The sequence below is a fragment of the Anolis carolinensis genome, chromosome 2 (assembly GCF_035594765.1).
Source record: "Anolis carolinensis isolate JA03-04 chromosome 2, rAnoCar3.1.pri, whole genome shotgun sequence".
NCBI classification, from domain to species: domain Eukaryota; kingdom Metazoa; phylum Chordata; class Lepidosauria; order Squamata; family Dactyloidae; genus Anolis; species Anolis carolinensis.
In genome coordinates, this window is record NC_085842.1 from 181,745,521 (window position 1) to 181,768,991 (window position 23,471).

General features: G+C 43.4%; 2 protein-coding genes across 5 annotated transcripts in view; one reads left to right on the forward strand and one right to left on the reverse strand.

Annotated features, from left to right (window-relative positions):
• The window catches only part of arhgap4 (Rho GTPase activating protein 4), a 67,319-nt gene extending 56,146 nt beyond the window's left edge, over positions 1 to 11,173 (forward strand). For 2 of the 4 annotated variants that reach the window (XM_016991193.2, XM_008103944.3), the window contains exons 18-23: positions 580 to 656; positions 2,000 to 2,156; positions 7,060 to 7,146; positions 7,330 to 7,491; positions 9,392 to 9,470; positions 9,573 to 11,173. In XM_016991193.2, coding sequence (XP_016846682.1) covers positions 580 to 656; positions 2,000 to 2,156; positions 7,060 to 7,146; positions 7,330 to 7,491; positions 9,392 to 9,470; positions 9,573 to 9,797 — 787 coding nt within the window. In that variant the 3' untranslated portion in view covers positions 9,798 to 11,173. Of the gene's footprint in view, positions 1 to 579; positions 657 to 1,999; positions 2,157 to 7,059; positions 7,492 to 9,391; positions 9,471 to 9,572 lie in introns of those variants that run through there. The other 2 variants (XM_016991194.2, XM_016991195.2) reach the window with 2 other exon arrangements.
• Positions 11,172 to 21,990, reverse strand: LOC100552705 (caveolin-3). The gene is made up of 2 exons (XM_003216898.4): positions 21,695 to 21,990; positions 11,172 to 12,650 (listed from the first exon to the last, which is right to left on the reverse strand). Exons 1-2 carry the CDS (start codon positions 21,815 to 21,817, stop codon positions 12,300 to 12,302), a joined length of 474 nt encoding a protein of 157 aa, XP_003216946.1. The 5' UTR covers positions 21,818 to 21,990; the 3' UTR covers positions 11,172 to 12,299.
• Positions 21,991 to 23,471: the final 1,481 nt, after the last annotated feature.

The following is a 23,471-nucleotide window of genomic DNA, read 5'->3' on the forward strand; positions in this document are numbered from 1 at the left end:
AGGTAGTGGACTGTATCGCCTATGTTCTGTATGGCTCAGTGTAGCTTAGTAGTTACTCCTAAGGAACTCCTGTACAGCTAATCGCCGACCCATGGATGGCCACTGCAGCTTTCCCACTCCACACTCTAGCAAAGGGCGGTTAGGATCAGAAAAGTATAGACATAGCTAGAGATAAAAATGATTCCATCATTTGCCAAGGGTCACTAAGATCCATCAATGCATGTCAAGTTGCGGGGACATAGCTAGATGCTTTCCCCATCCCCATTCTCTGCCAGATTCAGAATAGCTTTGGTGGGTGTTTCAGGAGCTTTATAATTTGTTGAGGCAAGGCTTTGATTGGTGTGGAGGTAAGAAGGGAATACCAGCTTGGAACAGAAAGAAACAAGGAGTCAGGTTAGATTATGACTATGTTTGCCACTAGGAGGGTATCAGCTTGTATGTTTTGTATGTCTGTGAGAGAGAAAGATTTGTACATAGTATTATGCAGTCTTTAAGGCTATGCATCTTTAATTCTGCTTCAAAGTGTCCCTCAAGGAAATGGCTTTCATCTCTCTTTGTTTCATCTCTTCTCACTCAAAGTGATGTGTTGCCACTGGAGGCCACAGCAGAAGAGCCTGAGACGGAGGGAACCCCTGAAACTCCACCTAGTGAAGATGGTGAGTGATAGCAATGGCAGTGAGTTGTGGGCTAAGGAGATTAACCGGCATGGCCTAAACACATTATTGATCTGTTGGAAATCAATTTTGTTTCCCCTTTGCCTCTTACTGCTCAAACAAATTTCAGCCTCCTGTTTAAAATGTAGCAGCATTGCTCTTTGTGTACCTTGTAGCTTAGTGGTAGAGAACATGTCTGCATGCAAAAGAACCCAGGTTCAGTCCCTTCCAGGTAAGGATGGGAAGGAATCCTACCAGAAACCCTGAAGATCTACTCCCAGGACAGGAATGTAATCAATTAGCTTAAGACAAGAGAAAAGAAAGGGTAAGACCTAGCTCTCAGGATTGAAAGTCAGGAAGCAAAACCACCAGGAAGCAAATCTGTGAACCTGATGTTATATTATAAATGAAAGCAATCACAACAAATCCATATAGAAAGTCAGTGATCTATTATAATCCATTAACATTTATAATAACATGAATCATATGATTTTGGTAGGAAGAAGAATGATCAGCATTGATGCAAACACTTCGTTCAAGTGTTGGCTTGTTTAAGTCAACAGTTGTCAGCTTTCTGCCTGTGTAGACATTTTTAATGAATGGTTATAGCATGCTCCTTTAGTGTTCTTACACAACTGGATAATCATGCACTCATTGTAGATTGTTGACCTTATAATAACAATAATAATAATTTTATTTTTATACCCCACCCCATCTCCCCGAAGGGACTCGGGGCGGCTTACATGGGGTCAAGACCTATTTGTGCGTGTTATAAATTGGCGTTTTACATTTGTTTTTAATATATTTATACATGGTTTCATAGAATCACAGAATTGGAAGAGACCATGAGGGCTATCCAGTCCAGCCCCATTCTGCCATGCAGGAATATACAATCAAACTATTCCCAATAGATGGCCATCCAGCCTCAGTTTAAAACTCTCCTGAGAAAGGAACTCTACCATGTTCTGAGGCAGCTCCCTGTTCCACTGCTGAACAGCTCTTAATGTCATGAGGTTCTTTTTAATGTTTAGGTGGAATTTCTTTTTACTTATTTATTTCCTCATTCCAATTTGTTTCTGTATTCCACCTTGTATTCATGTGCCCAAACATCATTAGCTCAGCTCTACCAGTAAAAACCATGCAGTGTTACAACTTGGCCTAAGTTTTACTATGCCATCTATAACTACTCCAGCAAAGTGGGCAATTCCAGGAAGAGCCTGCAATTCCAGGCTGGGCCACCCTTTTCTCTGGGTTTTTGTCTCGTCTGATTCTGGAGAGGTCTTCAGGGCTTGGAGTGTGGGTGGGGCCCTTTGACCTCCCAGTCTTGTGCTTTCTTGCCTTCTCAGAGTGTGACTCCCAGTCTGAAGCTCTGCCCCGCTCTGGCTCCGTGGTTCAACAAGAGGAGCGCTTTGTGCCACAGCAGCGAGTGGCCCCCGTTGGCTGGCGGCGAGGTGAGCGTGGTGGCAACCGGGGACTAGTGCCTCCCATTGTCTTGCCAGACAGGTGAGTGGCACTTCTTGCAGGGAGGACCTAATGCCCTCCGTTGGGGATGCAGAAAGAGCCTTATCCCCTTAAACTGTAATGCTAGGTTTTCTGAAATATGTTACAGAGGTAGAAGCATCAATGTACTTGGGGAAGCAGGTCCAACAGTGAGTCTTCTGTACTAGGGAAATGAAAGGAAGACTCAAGGCATCACTATGTATTATTTTTCAATGTGTTGTTTCAAGTAAAGGCTTTAAAAATAATAAAACTGAGTTTGAGGCTGCGTGATCTGGATTAAGAACACATCAGACCCGGGGGAGAGGGAGTTAATTTTTCCTCCCGTAGTGTGATCTAGGCTGTTATGAGACTGAGGGGGGAAGCAGTTATGGGTAAGCAGTTATGGGACTGAGGGGGGAAGTCTGATAGGAGGGGTCAAAACACTAGGGGAGCACTAGAGGGAGAGGAAGGGGCACATTGCAAGTCCACCAACACCTCAGCTGCAACAGGTTGCTCCAGCCAAGCTCTCGTTAGGGTGCTTGCCCTGCGGAGTGGATCATAATCCATAAGATTTTAAGTACTGCAGTGCCAAACCTAGTGACACTAAATTATTGTAGTGCTAGAGTCCGAGAGCAGCAGGGTGGCACTGTATAAAATTTTCTGGTGTGCCCTGGGTATTTAAGAAGCCATGGAGTGATGAGATTAGTTCTAATGTCTCTGTAGAACATGCATTGAAAGAGTACATGTTCAGTTGTTTCTGTGTGTCTGGACTCACATGGGCATAATCTCTCCTTGAAGGGGGTTTTCCGCTATCTCCTCTCCAATACAGCCGATGGGAGGGCATGGTAAAAGCCCTTTGGTGTTTGGCATCTCCAGGTTTGTTAAGTATGCCATGGGGGTGGTGAGGTACCTGTTAGCTTCACTAACTAAAGGCTGGGGTGCAGGCTTAATCTGATTGGCGCTCTATGTCCAGGATCCGTTGCTTAATGAGATCCTTGGCTTGGTCCCATCCCATGCTTAGCAATTGTCCTTGGGAGAAGCCTAGTGTTGTAGTCTTTACTGCCACTATTTTAGTCTATGCAGACTGGAAGTCGTTCCTCATGATTAGAGGGGCAAGGCCATGTAGGGAGAAGGATAGATGTAGCCAGTAGTTGAGAATGGCTGTCTGTGCTTCTATTGTACTCTTGCACTTCTGTTGTTTGCTGTATTAGGACCTCATCAGATGGGCAGGGGGAAAGTGGGGAAAGCATGGGACAGCGGAGAGAACCATTTTATTCTGTTCCCTCCTGTTAAGGTCCGTCTTCTGCCATCCCATGTCTTTTTCTCCTTCAGATCTGTCTTTCTCTCATGTTTTCTGCTTTGTGCCATTATGAGTCGGGTAACACCTGACTCCTCCAAAGGCACCCTGGGTTCCATTTCTCTACGCTGCCAATATAGAGTCCCACTAAAAGTTGCCCTGCATCATGTGATGGAGTCCATGGGACCATTTCGGCAGCGTAGAGGAACGGGGAGAAAACGCAGAGAAGACTGTCTGATGAGGCCGTAAGATAAGAATATAGCATCATGGTGGAAAATGGAAAAATATAAACCTCCCCTCATTCTGTGATTCTGCTCCAGATACTCTCTTGCTTGATTATAACTGAAATTCTTGCATTCCTTCAAGTAGTGTGTTTCAGGTAAGGTGTAGTAGCAACCTATTGGCTGCTATATTCAGAATGTTGTTGGTTATCAGCTAAGTTCTGTTTGCCTACAGTTGCATTTCAGTTAGATGAGGAAGATCTTTCCCTCTGCTGATGTTCTCAGCAACAGCAGCTCTCAGTCTTATTTGGAAGAAGATTACATCTTTCCCTCTTAACTGTTGAGGATAGATTTGCAAAAGGAAGTCTTTTTAGACTTCTGGGACTTGCTTTGCCTGTTGCCTGTTACTGGAGTTGTACTATTGCTGGGACTTACTCTACATTGGGCAAGTTGAGGCAGCCATCTCAGATGGCAGAGACTGGGTTACACTGAGATGTTGGAAGACATCATTCTAAATACCTCATAGGCTTCCCTTTCCCTCCTGAACTAGCCTTCTGCCCTTGTGAAGTGGAAGTCAACATTTGGCACTTAGGCTAAATTCTACTGCCAGTCCAGTTAATCTTCTATTTTTGTGCTGGGATAAGGTTGCATGTTAGTAAATTAATATACATGAAGTGAAATGGGGAAAAGGTGCCCATTCTGACCTTTGCCACAATCATTAAAGTATCTCAGTTTTTTTCACTACTATGTATTCTTTCTAGATAACATTTTATGGATGGCCATTTGCTGGTGTGCTTCAGGTAGCAAAATATCCTGTTTCTCTCTGCATTACAGATTGAAATTTTTCCATAATGCTCAGTTTACCAAATTCTGAGTTAAAATGCTTCTTTCTCTTTAATGATCCTTTGATTTAGTTCTAAGAAGCAGCTTTCAATGGTGCTGAAGAGCAAGAGAGTGGTGCTGGGTCAAGCTGGGTCATTTTGGTAAAATGGGATAGACTGCTCAGGTAGTGGATTGGACTTTTTCCATTTTGGTTGTGGTGGATTATTAGAACCAATTTTCTGCAAGTAGTAAACAGGTACAGCAAAGAGAAGACTAGGCAGATAGATCATATCCTCTGCTGTGTTAGCTTTCTACTTGTAAAGTGCTTTTTATGGAGGAAATCATTCACAGTTATGAATCCCTCCTTTCAGAAATAGTATAGTTTGGTTTTTCATCTCGGAGCTCTAGTATCTTTTTCCGTCATCATCACCATCATTATATTTCTGTACTGGCCATGTATTTAAAATGTCCAGCGTGAGATACAATAACAATAAAAATAGGAGTGATGCTAAAAACAATTGCAGTGGTAGCAGCTGTAGAAAAATCAAAAGGCCTTTAGCTGGTATCAGTCTAGAAAGCAGGAGGGACTCACTGATCTAATAATTTCATCAGTGAGGAATCTTTACATCCATAAATTTTCACTAATCCCTAGTTTGAAAATATTTTAAAAGAATTATGATGATGATGATGATGATTATTATTATTAGTAGTAGTAGTAGTACACTTTATTTATATTCCGCCCTTCACCTCGAAGGGACTCAGAACAGATTGCAGTATATATAAAGCATACAGAGGCAAACATTCAATGCCTAAGTTGTAATAACATACAATGCAAAGCAAACCCTGATTTTGCCATTTTATGGAAGGAACACCATTTTACTATGCATTCATGGATTTTGGTATCTATAGGGGTGGGGCCCCCAATCAAACCTTAGCCGATAATGAGGGTCCACTATATTTGGAAAAGTTCTTAAACCTAGACTTCCCTACCTTACTTTAGATGATGAGTCTGGTTAAGGAAGGACCGTGAGGAACATCTTAGTGTACTTAGTGCTGAAATGGAAAATATTATTTTTGTAATATGTGGGTCTCAAGTTGCATAGGGCTTTTACAGTTTGTACCAGAACTTTTGCTGCATATGCAGTGTGTGTCTTGGGAGAAACATTGATAGGTATTTAAAACTTATGAAACCACCAGCTTTCCACATTTGCTAGGGTTAGGGGCACAATAGTCCAGTCAAAGTGAGAAAACTGCCAATAAAAAGCTGTATTTTTTACCTGTGAGAACAGCTTTCTAGGAATGTATGGGTTATTGCAGAATTGAATAAAATGTTCTCTCTAAAAATATCTATGTCAGTAATTCTCAACCTTTGGGTCCCCAGATGCTTTGGCCTTCAACTCCCATAAATCCTAACAGCTGGTAAACTGGCTGGGATTTCTGGGAGTTGTAGACCAAAACACCCGGGGACCCACAAGTTGAGAACCACTGCTCTAGGTCCTTCAGTACAACTTGGAGGTTGTACATAGAATTGCACTGGTGACCTACAAATTCCAGGAGAGAACATTCTAATCACATCCAGAAATAATAAATTTTGTAAAAGACAAACCTACAAATATGATGAGCCTATTGTGGAAGGGAAGAGTTACAGAGACTAGTGGTTTTCGGAGATAGTGACTTATTAATTCTGAGTTAATTCTGCATTGTGACTTAATTCTTGTTTGATTGCCTGTCACAAGACCTAGAGCAGTGGTTCTCAACCTGGGGTCCCCAGATGTTTTGATCTTCAACTCCCAGAAATCCTAACAGCTGGTAAACTGGCTCGGATTTCTGGGAGTTGTACGCCAAAAACATATGGGGACCCCAGGTTGAGAACCACTGACCTAGAGATTTACAAATTTTGGCAAGGAATGCAGAGGTTGAAAAATCAAGATGTTTTGATCTTCAACTCCCAGAAATCCTAACAGCTGGTAAACTGGCTCGGATTTCTGGGAGTTGTACGCCAAAAAACATATGGGGACCCCAGGTTGAGAACCACTGACCTAGAGATTTACAAATTTTGGCAAGGAATGCAGAGGTTGAAAAATCAAGACCACAGGCCCTCTGATTCTGAATCTTTGCTTCTGTTTCGCAGGATGCCCATAGTCTCAGGAAAGGCAGCAGCAGGCAAGCACTTTAGACCACTACTTCTTAAACTGTAGGCCCCTTAGTTCATTGTTCCCGGCCCCTGCCCCTGAAAAAATTGGCAATAGTAACAGGATTCTGAATGTCACCTTGTGGCTGTTTCAGACACATACACACATTTGTTGTGCAGTGTTTTCAGTGGACTCTGCAGAAGATGCTTCAGCTGTACAAAGAGAAAATCAGCCTCTTTAGCAAACCTTGCAAATGCTGATTTGTGGTCAGTAAATGTTTGATTTTTATACCTATTTTATATGCTTATATACCCAAGGTCATGTAAAATTCTCTCATGGCAAAATGGGTCCCAGGTGAAAAAGTTTAAGAAGTCCTGCCATAGGCTAGAGAGGGAGTAGACTTCCTCCCACCTTTTTAACCAGTTTCTATTTCCCCCTGTCACTTATCCTGCCAGCGAGAAACAATCTAGCCCCCGGAGTTCCAGGTTAGAGATTGACACGGGATCCTCTGTGGATGAGCTGCTCCCTGAACCCGCCAGCAGGTAGGAGACGGTGTGGCAAGTGGACCTTTTCCCAAGAAGCGGCAGCATCTCAGCACTGTGTGGTGGAGGATGACGGCACCTGTATGAACTGTTACATTCCACCCCAGAGATGGCCATGCCTGGGCAATGTGGGGCTGAGTCCGCATGGTAAACCTGTCTTGTCTTTTTCTTTCTTCTTCTCAGGCTGCGGATGAATTCAGACGCAGGTGGTGGGGGTCGCCAGCGTGGCAGTGGTGGTGGGAACAGCCCCATCCGCAAGCTGGCGTCGCCCTTCATGGATGGGGGCCGTCTTCCCTTCCCACTCCTTCAACCTACACATGCCAGGACTTTTCACCCCACTGAAAGGTGAGAGCACTGCAGGAGATAGCAGCAAGGGCCTGTCATTGTGAATGCATACTACTCCACTGGGTATCAAACAACTCCTGGGAACTCTGTCCAGCATTGGAAGTATCTATGGGAGTTAGTCCAAAGCATGTGGAGGGAAAAAGGCTGAGAACCACTATTCTGGACAGATGAAATATGAATACAAAAAATATTAAAGGGTAACAATATATTAAAGTAGGGAATGCCTTTTGTGGGTATGTTATTGTATTGAGCTAAAGTAGACCTGCACAACCTGTGGCCCTCCATGTGTTTTGGACTCCAAGAATTCCTGACCCCTGGGCAACTGGCTAGAGCTTCTGGGAGTTGGAGGCCCAATCACCTGGAGGGCCACGTCACAGATTGTGCAGGCCTGAGCTAAGGGAACCCCATTTGGGCTCAGGACCCACAGTTTAAGAAGCCCTGCTGTAGATTGTAGATGAGAAACTTCATTAAAAAAGTTTCCCCATATCAAAACGGTAACACTCTGTTAAAAGAAATCCAACAGGGACGGCTTTCTCCATGCAGAGCCAACCTAGTAATCTGGGAAACCATTCAGAAAACGTATCTTTTCCTTCATGCTATTTGAAATGGGGCAATATATTTCGCCATATCTTTTACCAACTCATTCCCAAGACTTACTTACTTAGGCGATCCCTCGTAGTTCGAGGATGATGGTCTTCCAGTTGTGGGGTTTTGAGGGTAGGTTCTTAGGTGGCTGAAGAGACCTATTCTTGATCTGCATGTTCTACCGCAGTGAGGATATTGGTTTCCAGGTGGAAGGCGGTCCCGGTCAGGGTTGGCTTGACGGGACTTCCTCTTGGCACGTTTCTCCCTTAAGCCCTCCATTCGTGCCTCTTCGAACTCCGCAGCACTTCTAGTCACAGCTGACCTCCAATTAGAACACTCAAGGGCCAGGGCTTCCCAGTTCTCAGTGTCTATGCCACAGTTTTTAAGGCTGGCTTTAAGCCCATCTTTAAATCTCTTTTCCTGCCCACCAACATTACGTTTCCCGTTCTTGAGTTTGGAGTAGAGCAACTGCTTTGGGAGACGGTGATCAGGCATTCGGACAACGTGGCCAGTCCAGCGGAGTTGATGGCATAGGAGCATCGCTTCAATGCTGGTGGTCTTTGCTTCCTCAATCACGCTGACATTTGTCTGCCTGTCTTCCCAAGAGATTTGCAGGATTTTTCTGAAGCAACGCTGATGGAAACGCTCTAGGAGTTGAGTGTGACATCTGTAGACCGTCCACGTTTCACAGGTGTAGAGCAGGGTTGGGAGGACAATGGCTTTATAAACAAGCACCTTGGTATCTCTACGGATGTCCCGATCATCAAACACTCTGCTTCATTCTGAAAAATGCTGCATTCGCAGAGCTCAGGCGGTGTTGTATTTCAGTGTCAATGTTGACTTTTGTGGAGAGGTGGCTGCATTCCCAAGAGTAGGTCCAGGAAAAAGTATTGTTTTTTTCTGGGAGTTTGCTAAGTCCTCTAGTTGGGTTTTGCTGGAAAACCTGCTTGAGAGGATATTGATAAACTAGAGTCTGATTTTGTATGAATTACGGGCATTAAAATAGGCTGAAATAAAGTTATTACCCTGGTTGATTTGTCACCAAAGATAAAGAATTGGGCATTTGGTAATTTAGGGACAAACCTTAATGCATGTTTAGACAGCAGTTCAAATATTGTAGAAGTATTTTGTGTTTCCTGCACATTCTTCTCAGGGGAAATTTTCTTTGTAGCGCCTGCCCTCAGCTTATCATTTGGGTAAGATGCACTCCTCCATATAGATGATGGTAGAGGAGCAGAGATTTGGAAAAAGAAGCCTGTATGAATGACACTTTGCATTGAATAATGACTTTTCCTGTATCACTTGCTCTTCCCAGGCCAGACCGCTGGGGTGAAATTTCCCCGAGGGCATGGGGAGGCAACAACTCTGAGAAGCAGATGGCAACTGTAGACAAGGTGAGTTACTGTTCTCTCCCTTCCTTTTAATCATTCTCTTGCTTACATATTATGGTTTTCTTTGCCTGACTTTTGTTTTCTGCCTTTTCTCCCCAAATCTAGGAAGTTGCCAGGAATATGGATTCTGTGTTTAAGGAACTTCTTGGGAAAACTACCTTGAAGCACTTGGGGGCTGATGAACCCCTAAATCACCCTGAGCCACCAGAGCCCTCAAAGAGCATCTCTGTTGGCAAGAAGGGCAGCACCACGCCTGCCAAACAAGCCTCTTCAAACAGGGTGCTCCTGAGGGGCAGAGGGGTCTTCAAATCCTCGGGGAATGGAGAATGAGCCAGACTTGGGGCGAGGGAGGTGCCCCCAGCATGACCTGCCCAATACTGTGATTATCTTTGCCTCCCCTTCCCTCCTTTTCCGAATACTGGAGACCATCTCAGGGCAGAAGTCTCTCTCTCTCTGCCCAGCTGCAGAAGGATTTGGAGGATGGTGGGGAAGTTGGCGATCTGATTTTCTGGGAGTTTTAATTTCCATGCCAAATAATTAAGGGTGCGGGGAGGCATTTGTGACTCAGTGTCCTCACATGCTGGAGGTGAATCCGAAGGTTTTAAGTGTTGTGGATGTTGGGTGGGTGTTTGAACATATGACAGACTTAAGGCTTGGGGTGGGGTGTGTTTTTTTCTGGTCTGGCGCCCATCCTTTTTAATCCCCTCTCTTGCTACAAAACAGTTTGCACTTGGATTTGCATGTGAATGGGGTGAGGTGGGATTGGCTCTTTCAGAATTTGTTCTGTTCTGGTTTGAGCTTTGGGGCAAGGGAATAGTGTTTTATGGGTTATGATACCAGATGTTGGAAAGGAAGGCCCACTCTCCCTTGTACTTGTGTCTTTTCCCTGACATGCTTCACGCAAGCCCTCACCAGCTGTGCTCCCCTTCCCCATCTCCTTTCCTCTCCAGCTTCAATTATTGCAGTGCCCCTTGGTGCTTTACACATTTGTCTCTTCTCACACATCCTCCCTGGTTTACCTTCATCCATTCTTGCACGCATCACTTTCCTACATTGGGGCAATAAGTTAAGGGGACATAGTTATGGTGGGCGTCCCTTTGCCAATTCTTTCCCACACATCCAAGGTCCAGTGTGTTTCCCCTTCTCCATTCTTTTCAAAACTGCTCAGCATTGGTCAGGGAGTGTGTGTACCTTAGGCTTACAAATTCAGCGCAGAGAAAAAGCTGAATTTTGCAACCTGCACCAACAATGCAGATTCACTCAGTAAATGTATGTGGATTTTCTAAATTTTCTCTGTATGCAAGCCAACACAAGTGGGAAAGGATTTGAGACAGGCGCTGAAAATCTTACTCGGCCATCCTTATACTTTCTAAAAAATATCAAGCACTGAGCTCCACTTCCAAGTATATCTTTGCAGCCATAAGGGCTAGAAACTTGCTTCTTTTTTTAAAAACTGAGATTCTCAGGAAGCGGAATATTGTGCCTGGTGCCACATCCTGCTTTTTTTGTTTTTTCCATTCGCCTTCAGAATCACAGCATACACATAGCCCTAGTATTAATTGCTCTGTGGCAGAAATGATTCTGTACTGTGATCTCCCCCAGTGTCTCTTTTAACCCTCTGTCTCTTGCAATAAACTGGATTTGTAACTCCATAGAGAGTGCCTGCCAGTTGGGATTTTATACAGAATAAACAAGACACTGAAGGATTGCTTGCCTTTTATTTTCATACAATACACGTCTGTTCTGCTTTTGTTTTCAAAAATTGTCATTGTTCAGTTCAAGGCAGGAATTAAAATTAATGGCAGGTTGCTGATGGCTTTTGGAATAATAGTTGGGGCGCCTTAGAGGAACAAGAACCACATCAAAATATTTATTTATTGGAGCCAATTTCTTTAAATCTTAAAATTGCACATGCTTAATGGTGGGGGTGGTCTTACAAGTTGTTAAGGTATGAAAAAAGAAAGTCAAGTACAATATGATGGAGTGTCAGGCTCACTGGGAATAGCACTCACACCCCAAATTGTGAGTGTAATATAAGGCCTTGGGGCAGACTGACAGTTGAGCACTGTTGATTATCTTCTTAAAAGCTGGAGAAAAGCTGCCAGGACAACCTAACTGCATATCACCTAGCAGAGGTTGTATGCTATGGTTGAAAGAGACAGAGACAAATCTTGTGTTCACTCTCGGGAAAAACATCTTTAATATGGATTTGATTGCCATAGCAATGCTAGCCCTATATCTTACAGGACCAAACAGTGTTAATTGGGTAGCCTTGTTGTCATTTCCTTCCTTGACAAGGATGGTATTCCAGGGATATGGTATAGCAAGGTGGATGACGGTAGGAGTGAAAAATTGTTGGGTATATAGCAAGACAGTCCCATTATCAGAAACAGTGCCTTGGGTCTGTAAACCCCCTTCTATGAAGTAATTGCCTAAGGAAATAGATGGTTAAGCACCATTTAGAGTGGTTGGAGGGAAGACATATCTAGGAGTGGGGTCTGATCCCATTTAGAAAATCTGTCCAAAGCGCCCATGAAAAGAACAGCAGCTTATTTTGGGAAGGATTGTGGAAGATGTTTGCACCAGATTCTTCTGGTTGTCTGTTATCAATGTAATTAGTATTGTGCAGCTCAGGCCACCAGTGTCTTAAAGGAGAGTAGAGCTATTTATGAGGACAAGGGAGTACATGGCTTTGTTTTCTCTGCCAGAGAGCTCCCACTTTTATCATGTGTGGCTTCAAAGAACAGAACCTGAGGTTGGATCTTAGCCAAACACTGGTAGAGAAAGAGAGGAAGATGACCCTGGAGCCCTGTCTTGGTCCAGAAGGGAACCTCAGTCTTTGGTGCGTTCCTTGCGCAGGGCGACCCGGACATCGCTGCAGATCTTCCCCACCGCTTCAAAGAGCGGGTCGCAGAAGGTACGTATGCATAAGGCATAACAGCGCCCGCAGCACTGCACTTCGATGAGGTAGCTCTTGATGCAAGGCATGGCCCCCCAAATGTGGCAAAAGGAGACGCAGGCAAAGAGGAAGCCCCAGAGCAAGGCGAGGGGCACGCCCAGCGCCCCCGACAGAATCCGGTAGCACCAGTACTTGCTGACTGTAAAGGTGGTGTTGCTGGCCTTCCACACCCCATCAAAGCTGTGGGTGCCCTCTGGTTCGGCGATCACGTCTTCAAAGTCTACCTGGCAGAATAAAGGAGGAGAGTGAGTCAGGCAGGCAGGGCTTAGCTTTAAGCAAAATGCCTGTTGCAGCTGTGAGTTGCCTGGAATGCATTTCCCTGCCTCCTGGAGAACTACCACCTGAATTATATATCTGAAATTAAAGAGAAAGGCTCTCAGGTGTTGCTGGAAGTGTACTTTAAAAGTTGAAAGTATACTTCAGGCCTGGCTGCATGTTTCATACAAAGGTAAGAAAACTTCCAAGTGTGCTTCTATTAAGGTCAAACAAGTTTCTGATATATGATGGTTTTTTGGTGGAAAAGGAAGGAGAATTGCCTGTGTATTGCTTCTCACTTTCCCCTGGACAGGAGTAAAGTTTTGAAATGTGTATGCATTTTTAGGAAAGTAATAAGCAAACTTTCACCCTCACTCTTTATTCCAGACTGGGAGTTTATAAGAGGTTTCTTTTGCAGATATAAAGTGTTATGTTTGTATGGATTAAGTCTTTCCTTGGTTCTGCACAAAAACACAGAAGAGCCAGGAAGCTGGTAGCCTTATTAACTAAGCAGTAGTATTATTCTTGTGGGTGCCATTTTCTGTTTCTCTCCAACAGAGAGGATCCACTCTGCATCTTTTTATAGCCTTGTTAGGGTCCTTGCAACATGAGGTAACTAGCAATTCATAGCATCTTCAAACTTAACCCACTGCATCTTGTTTTTCCCCTTAGTCAAAAGCACACTAAATAGCCAATTGCTGCTCACCTATGGAATATAAGAATTGCCATGAAAAGACCAGCAAGACTGAAGGATTTGTAAATGGGAAGAATGTTTCCTCCCTTTCTCTCTTTCAGGCTAGTTGTGGGACTGAGCTAGGAAAAGGAGGCTGTTAGCAGAACTGTTGTTATGTGCAACTACCAGTACAATTCCCTGCATTGGCTTTTCTTACCTCCTCCCAAAAATCTTAAGTGTGTAATCTCAAAAAAGCAAAAACACTGACATACTGATTTTTCTGGATTTGCGTGGCTCTAAATGTGACCTGTGATAGGATACTGTCTGTGAACGTTCCAGAGAGAAATTTGGAGGTGAAAGCAATAAATATATTCTGTATTCTTTCTTCTGGAGGTGGCAGGTCCTCAGTTTATGTGATATAACCAATCTCAAGACTCCCATATTGCTATCATGGCTAAATTTGGTGCTGTGATGGCAGCAAAATGTGAAAACCTTGACTTTTGGTTTGAAGCTGTGTGGATTGATGGTTGAATGCTTTTTAAAAACCTGTTATATCAAGTATTGTTTCAGCTCTTTTAATGTTATGTTGTAACCCATCTTGGGCACAACACTGGGAGAATTTGGGTTATTAAATCTATACACATAATAAAAGTGAAAATCTGTGTGTGTGTATGTGGCACAGGTGTCCGCTCACACAGACAGCCTCTACAAACAGGCTATAGTTCCCAGTGCTGAGGAGCCACCAAGCCATTCCCTCCCAAGACATTGCAGGTTATGGTGAGCACATCACAGTGTTCCTTTCTCTTGCCATTTGCATGACCCTGCCCACTGCCCCTTCCTTAACCCATTCCTATCCTATCCTCTGGCACACAGCAAACAGAGAAAACGATCAGCAACTGAACATGAGAGCGGTTTGGGGGAGAATTCACCATGATTTAAAGGAGTTGTAGAGACTGCAGTCTAAGAGCACTCTGAATACAATCAACGATGGACCTGCAACTAACTTGGCACACAGACCCAACATGGGCAAAACTGCATACTGGGTGGGGTTTGGGGGTGATTGACATTGGCGTCCGGGAGTTATAGTTCACCAGTTCATTCAGAGAACATTGAACTTGGCAAGTGACGGATCTGGACCAAACTTGGCACACAGACCCAACATGCCCAACTGTGAATCTTCCCCTTTGGGGAAGATTGACCCAAGGTTTCTGGGAATTGTAGTTCACTCACATCCTTATGCATTTTCTAATGAGAGCATTCATAAAAAACAAAAGCAAAAACTGAGTGTTTTTCTAAGACATAGCGTAACACAGGACCAAACTGATATGACCTCACATCCAAAAACAAACGAGGCCCTTTTCAAATAACCCGGACATTGCAAAGTACCCAAGCTAGTATGGAAATGAATTTAAAATTGGTATATAAATTAAACCCCCTTATCTGCAGGAGAAAAGTTACCAACTGGACCATGGTTACCTGAAACTGTGGTGTGACCAATCACCATTACAACTGCATGACATATGGTCCAACATATCAAATTTCAGCACATTTCCTTTGAAAAATGAAACATTTTAAACAGAGTACATTTCAAGAGGACAAAAACAAAAGTTTGGAAACACCACAGAGTGGACTTGGCTTAGTTTGCATTTCAAAATCCATAACACTCCAAAATCCAAAACTGTCCAGGTTAGTGGCTCATGTAGGCCCTTTCTACACTGCTCTGTATCCCAGGATCTTATCTCAGATTGTCTGATCTAAAGTGGATTATATGAAGGCCCTTCCACACAGTCATATAACCCATTATACAAAGGCAGATCATCCACAATATCTGCTTTGAACTGGATTATTTGACTCCACACTACCATATAATCCAGCTCAATGTGAATTTTATGCAGCTAGGTGGAAGGGGCCTGAGTCTCCACTGTCAGAAAATCTGAGATAAGGTAATCTGGGATCAGATCCTGGGATACAGGGGCAGTGTGGAAGGGGCCCCAGTGATAGCTTTGCTTTCTGGTGATTTTATCTACACGAATTTTGTTTAATGCACAAAATTATTTAAAACATTACTGTATATAAATTTATCATTGAGCACTGGTGGCGCAGTGAGTTAAACTACTGAGCTGCTGAACTTGCTGATCGAAAGGTTGACGGTTCAAATCCCGGGAGCGGGGTGAGCTCCCACTGTTAGGCCCAGCTTCTGCCAGTCTAGCAGTTCGAAAACATGCAAATGTGAGTAGATCAATAGGTATCGCTCTAGTGGGAAGGTAATGGCACTCAGTCATGCCAGCTACATGACTTTGGAGGTGTCTTTGGACAACACCAGCTCTTCGGCTTAGAAATGGAGATAAATACCATCCCCCAGAGTCGGACATGACTAGACTTTAATGTCAGGGGAAAACCTTTACCTTTACTACTGTATATAAAGTGTCTATGAAACATACATTAATGTGTTTAGACTTGAGTCCCATGTCCAAGAGATCCTATTATGTATATGTAAAAGGTAAAGGTTTTCCCCTGCCGTTAAGTCCAGTCGTGACCGACTCTGGGGGTTGGTGCTCATCTCCATTTCTAAGCCGAAGAGCCAGCGTTGTTGGTAGACACCTCCAAGGTCATGTGGCTGGCATGATTGCATGGAGCGCCGTTACCTTCCCACCGGAGCAGTACCTATTGATCTATTCACATTTGCGTGTTTTGGGTACTGTTAGGTTGGCAGGAGCTGGTGCTAACAGCAGACGCTCATTCCACTCCCGGGATTTGAACCTGGGACCTTTCAGTCTGCAAGTTCAGCAGCTCAGCACTTTAACACACTGCGCCACCACCATCCAAAATCCCCAAAAATCAGCAATATGGAAGACTTATGGTCCCAGGCATTTTGGATAAGGGATACTCAACCTGTACTTTCCTAGAATTGCATGGTTACTGCTCACTAAATGGGATATGTTATCCAAAGGAAAAAATATATAATATTCCCATACTTTGCACTAGAGTGAAGGCATAATAAATTCCTTGAGGAGCTGGAGATTGGCTAACCATCACCAGCAACTTCCTGGAGAGAATTGGATGTTCTATACATGCCTCTTGCCCCATAGATTGATGGCAAGTGTTATGGTCACAGTTACTAGTTCCCATAGCCTTATTTGCCCATGGATTGACACCAAACAGCATTTCTGAATTACTGCATTAGAGCCAATCAATACCAATGGAAGTTCCTGTGTTTTGAGAATTTAAGGTCCCACAATCCTTTGAAGGAAATAGTGAAGAAAATGGATGTGGGTGTGATGTCCAATAGCAGTAAACCCTCAAATGTACCAGGTGATCAATTCTTTCTGAGACAGGCTTTGTGTGTTGTTTGTGAGGGAGCAAATGTTTCTGTTGCCTGATGTCTCTTATATTCTGAATCTTCAAGCTGCATTAAATATGTCTCATCTAGTCTCCTGTTTTATTTTGCTCAAAATCATTTTGAGCTTGATTGAACATCAGGCGTGTATAGCTTTCTATCATATACAGATTTTTTTTTATCATGTCAGAAGTGACTTAAGAACATACTGCAAGTCGCTTCTGGTGGTGGCTGGCTACAGAGATGATGCCCGGGGACACGATGTATTACCATCCCACTCATGTCCCCGTAATTTAGAGCTGACAGACGGGAGTTCACTCTATCTCGTGGATTCGAACCGGCAACCTTCAGGTCAGCAACCCAACCTTCAGGTCAGCAGTCCAGCTGACATAAGGGTTTAACCCATTGCACCACTGCGGTTCACATCATATATAGTGGGCCATCAGTATGTGCTGAGGCTTGCTTCCAGGACGCCTGTGTATGCCATAATCTGTGGATATTCAAATTCCATTTATATAAAGTGGCATAGTTAAATGATGTCCCATTAGTAAAACTGTAAAATCATGGTTTGCTTTTTAAATTTTAAAAAAGCATTTTAAGTCTTACTGGCCTTCAACAGGGGCCACCTGAGGCAGTCACGTCTCTCTGCCTAATGTTAGGGTTGTCCTTGTGTTGGTTTAGCTAGAGACCCAAGTTGATCAGACTCTCTGGGTCCCTTCAGACCTGTTTTTCACTTCTAATTTTCTTCGGACCTCATATTTTCCAAGAACACAAAATGCTGCTCTTTTCCCCATCTTCACTCCCGGACTCAACAGTTGAATTTAGTTCTTGGCCGGGAATTTTCAACCAGTGAAGGTCTGGTTTTGAAATGATTATGGACGGATTCAGTGGCAGCAATTTCATTAGCTCAGTGACCCTATTCCTAGAGCAGTGGTTCTCAACCTGTGCTCCCCAGATGTTTTTGGTCTACAACTCCCAGAAATCCCAGCCTGTTTACCAACTGTCAGGATTTCTGGAAGCTGCAGGCCAAAAACATCTAGGGACCCCATGTTGAGAACCCACTGCCCTAGAGAGATCAATAGGACAAGTCTGAACAGTGTTTTCCTCTTTTGCTATGCAGCTTTGCCTGTATCTGGAAATCCAGGTGCCTCATGATGCCCTACTCTACCAGAAATTGAGGGATTTCTGCTGTTATTTAGAATGAAAGGGATTTAAGAGCTCTCTGTCTGAGTTTTCAGTCTTGAGAAAATAGCTGTTGCTGTGAGTGTTTCTCCATTGGTGCTACCAAAGTGAAAATCAAAGATGCCTCATATTCCTATAATGACTCTGTAGAAGTGGGAGTTTTGAGTGATGTTGTTCATCACACAACCGAGTAACAAGTGGCGACTATGGAAATTTTTTTTATACATAGCTATGAATGAGACATAGTGTCTCCAGTTTTCACTTTCACGACCTGTGTGTGTAGTGAAATCTATATAGCCCAAACAGGAAGGGCCCCAAAATTGGCTTGCTTATTCTGATAGCTCTTAAAAGTGACAACTCCCTTTTAAAAATAGGTTGTAATGCCCCAATGGTACCAGATTCCAGCTATGCAGGGTTACACCTGGTTAGTATTCAGATAGGAGATTGCCAATAAAAACCAGGTTCTGAGTATAGAGTCTTACGGCCCTTCCAGACAGGCCCTATATTCCAGGACCTGATCCCAAGTTTTTTCTTTAAACTGGATTATATTGATGAAGGTGTATTGGGAAAATATAATACTTGTATTGGAAACTGTATATTGAATGTAATCATATTAAAAATAGGAATAGGAAAAATGTAATCACAAGCAGAATTGTGTACATATAGCCCCAAAATACACTCTGCTCAGCAAATAACTGTCTCCCCATAAGCAGGACCAAAGTTCACCCTAAGTGCCAGAGACACATGTCAAGTGTCATCAAGAATAGATAAGCTAATGGACAAAAGACAAATTAAGGCTTTTGGGATGTCAAGATAAGACCTGGCACCGTGTAGGAGTGCTAATAGCTCCCTAAAAGCTAAGATAGGGGAGAATTCCTTAATGAGAACCCCTGAGAGCCTAGATAGGAAATTCCTTAGATAAGGCCTAATGGAGGGTCAGAGGTCTTGAAAGAGCCTATATTTTAGGAAAATGCAAAAGTAGCTTTTAGTAAAGTGCAGAGTAAGACTTTTTTTGACACTAATTGGTGATGGATAATGCCTAGATGATGTAGGTAGATGGAGGGAAAAGGGTATATAAGAACCTGTGTTTCTTTGTTCCGTACCTTCGCTTTCCTGATTACAGGAGAAGGTCCTTTTTCTTATTGCTTATTCTCTCTGGCCACTGAGAATAAACATTTTTTTCTACAGCCACCGGAACTCTCTTTGTCTCATTACCTCAAACCTTTGTCTGCCATTTCAATATGAGTCTGTGCTGCCAGATAATCTGGGATAAACAGAAAACCTGGGATCAGATCCTGGGATATAGAGCCTGTTTGGAAAGGCCCTTAGAGTAGGAAGAGTCCACAAGGTCTTCCTTGCTGGAGGCAACCCTATAAAATTCATAGGGACACTAAAAGTTGACAGGTGACTTGAAGGCAAAGACATATCCACAGACCACTCACTTTTGGACATAGTTTAACTTTTTTTTTAAATCCTATACAGCCTATACAGCCCTAATAGGATGCCTGGGCAGATAACTGGCCTGCAGGCTCTCATACCTGCCTTAACCTCCAGTGGTCTCCCCTTCATTTTGGACAATGGTTCTCAACGTTTTAATTTTTGTATACTTTTTATCATGTTTTTATCATGTTTTTATCATGTTTTAATTGTTTTGTTTTTATAGTATATTTGTTGCTGGCCCTCGTGGCAGAATGTAAGCCGCTCTGAGTCCCCTTGGGGAGAAGGGCGGGGTATAAATGCATGTAATAAATAAATAAATAAATAAATAACCTGTGGGTCACCAGATGTTTTGGTCTTCAACTCCCAGAAATATTAACAGCTGGTAAACTGGCTGAGATTTCTGAGAGTTGTAAGCCAAAACACCTGGGGACCCACAGGTTGAGAACCATTGGTTTAGAAGCTCAGTTTGTTTAATCTTTGCATTTGATATTCTGTTCCCACTCACCGCCATTAACAAAAATCATTTTATTGGTTCAATATATTTTATTTGAAACATTTATCATATAATGGCCTTCTGCTTTAATACAAGTAGACATGGTAGGTTATAAGTTCAGAGGTTCCTCAGAGTAGGCATCAGTTCTCTCTCAATCTCTTCTTTAGAAAAGCAAGTGTTTATACTGAAATACCACTCTTCTAAAAAGTTACACTGGCCAACACATATTTTCGTACCGCTGGGTATATTGACAAGCTGATTCCTAAACTGGCACCAGTTTTCAGCTCTAGTTTTTGAGATACAGAACATACACAGAACATATGCCATTCAGGGAGAGAGGGTGGGTTAGAAATAAAATTCTCTATTTATTTGCGGTATTTATACCGCAACCCCGGAGGGCAGTTCACAGTGTTGGCAACAATTCAATGCCCTCGATAAAAAAGCCTAAAATATCAAAGTTTACCCTCCCCTAATAAAACATTGAACATTCTTAAACATATCACATAAAATAACATCATATATCACACAAAGACATAGCCGTCGTCCATAAACAGTCCTGGGTCATTGCACTTTCAACTTTAACTTTAAATATTCCTATGATGGGCCAAACACCTGGTTCCACAATTATTATTATTGACACAAAGACATAGTATTACACAGCAAACGAGATCTATATGCTGGATTTTGTATTCTGTGTCATATTTGTATTATTATTATTATTTATTGTTATTTTATTGTATGACACAGCAAACAAGATAGATATGCTGGATTTCGTATCACAAAATCACAAGTCGAACACTTCCCAAGTGTCTAGGACTGTGTGAAAAACTTAGCCGCTATCAGGACCTCAAGATTGAACTTCAAAGACTCTGGCAGAAACCAGTGCAGGTGGTCCCGGTGGTGATTGGCACATTGGGTGCCGTGCCAAAAGATCTCAGCTGGCATTTGGAAACAATAGACATTGACAAAATTACAATCTGCCAACTGCAAAAGGCCACCCTGCTGGGATCTGCGCGCATCACCCGAAAATAATAATAATAATAATAATAATAATAATAATAATTATTATTATTATTATTATTATTATTATTATTATTATTATTATTACCAGTCACCATCTGCTTTCCGACGGAAAACCAGAATAACCATATCTGAGAAACGAGAGATGATGAGGTCTATCCAATGCAATTTTTGAATCAGCACCCCAAATAACCCTAGGAACAGATATAAAAACCAAGATAGTGAGATTTTTTTGTTGGTTTATTATTAACTACAATAAGATAAAAAGGTAAAGGTTTCCCCTGACGTTAAGTCTAGTCGTGACCGACTCTGGGGGTTGGTGCTCATCTCCATTTCTAAGCCAAAGAGCCGGCTTTGTCCATAGACATCTCCAGGTCATGTGGCCAGCATGACTGCATGGAGCGCTATTACCTTCCCGCCGGAGCAGTACCTATTGATCTACTCACATTGGCATGTTTTCGAACTGCTAGGTTGGCAGGAGCTGGAGCTAACAGTGGGCGCTCATTCCGCTCCCGGGATTTGAACCTGGCACCTTTCGATCCGCACGTTCAGCAGCTCAGCGCTTTAACACACTGTGCCACCAGGGGCCCCTTAAGGCCCCTTAATAAGATACAAGTGAATAAATGACTAATAAAAGGTGGAAGGAGACAACTTAGTCTTTGCTGGGCACCAACTCACCCTCTTCGTAGCCACTATCTCATCCTGCAAATGCTGTTCCCTTTTGCAACTGAGGTGGTGTGTTTTTTAAAAATAATAATGTAAAGGCTTGGCCATCCACATCTATATTCTTAGCCCAAGGGAGAGAAAAATATTTTTCCCTGCCCTCCTCCCTTCCCTCCTCTGGCTCTTCCCATAGGAAGGTTCTCACCTTGACCACATCTTGGTTGATCTGTTTGGGGTCTCGTTCCACCAAATCGATCTCTTTGGTGAGGGGATCCCGGGAGTCCATCTTCCCCAGGGTGATGTCTTCATCCTCTTCTTGTTGGGCCATAGTTCTTTCAGTCTATGCTGAAAGCAGTCTATGCTGCTGCTTGTGCCTGGCTACTTTGCCTCTGATGAGTGGCCACTGCCAGTTGTCCCTGGCTGTCACACCAGAGGCGGGCTGCCTCCCCCTTTCTCTTCCACACCTGCTAAGTCTTTCTGGACTGCACGCAATTCATAGGGAGAGGGAAGGCAGTTCTGAAAATAGTCCTCCTCAGAGACAGAATGAATGTGCCTCTAGGGCAGGGCAGAGTTGTTTTTAGCAGGGCTTTGCATAGTTCTAATACAGAGCCTCCCCTCCCTTTTTAGTTCACTGCCCATCGTAATTCTTCAGATGCTGTTATAGTCAGCACTACCCATTCATTGGGGTTAAGGGCACAAGCCCCCCCCCTTAAAGGGAAAAACTGTTCTCTTTTTTACCCCAAAGACCCTAGGAGGTAATGTTATAATCCTCTTGAATCCCTCAAGCATTTTCCTCTATTCAAGGACAGAGCTCTTAATTTTTTATTGTTTTATTGTGTTTATATAAAAATCATAGAATAGTAGAGTTGGAAGAGACCTCATGGGCCATCCAGTCCAACCCCCTGCCAAGAAGCAGGAAATCGCGTTCAAAGCACCCCTGACAGATGGCCATCCAGCCTCTGCTTAAAAGCCTCCAAAGAAGGAGCCTCCACCACAGTCTGTGGGAGAGAGTTCCACTGTCGAACAGCCCTCACTGTGAGGAAGTTCTTCCTGATGTTCAGGTGGAATCTCCTTTCCTGTAGTTTGAAGCCAATGTTCCGCGTCCTAGTCTGCAGGGCAGCAGAAAACAAGCTTGCTCCCTCCTCCCTATGACTTCCCCTCACATATTTGTACATGGCTATCATGTCTCCTCTCAGCCTTCTCTTCTGCAGGCTAAACATGCCCAGCTCTTTAAGCCGCTCCTCATAGGGCTTGTTCTCCAGACCCTTAATCATTTTAGTTGCCCTCCTCTGGACGCTTTCCAGCTTGTCAACATCTCCCTTCAACTGTGGTGCCCAAAATTGGACACAGTATTCCAGGTGTGGTCTGACCAAGGCAGAATAGAGGGGGAGCATGACTTCCCTGGATCTAGACCCCTATTGATGAAGGCCAGAATCCGGTTGGCTTTTTTAGCTGCCGCATCACATTGTAGACTCATGTTTAACTTGTTGTCCACGAGGACTCCAAGGACTTTTTCGCACACACTGCTGTCAAGCCAGGCATCCCCCATTCTGTATCTTTGATTTCCATTTTTTCTGCCAAAGTGAAGTATCTTGCATTTGTCCCTGTTGAACTTCATTTTGTTAGTTTCGACCCATCTCTCTAGTCTGTCAAGATCGTTTTGAATTCTGCTCCTGTCTTCTGGAGTGATAGCTATCCCTCCCAGTTTAGTGTCATCTGCAAACTTGATGATCGTGCCTTCTAACCCTTCGTCTAAGTCGTTAATAAAGATGTTGAACAGAACCGGGCCCAGGACGGAGCCCTGCGGCACTCCACTTGTCACTTCTTTCCATGATGAAGACGACGCATTGGTGAGCACCCTTTGGGTTCGTTCACTTAGCCAATTACAGATCCATCTAACCGTAGTTTTGTCTAGCCCACATTTTACTAGTTTCTTTGCCAGAAGGTCGTGAGGGACTTTGTCGAAGGCCTTACTGAAATCC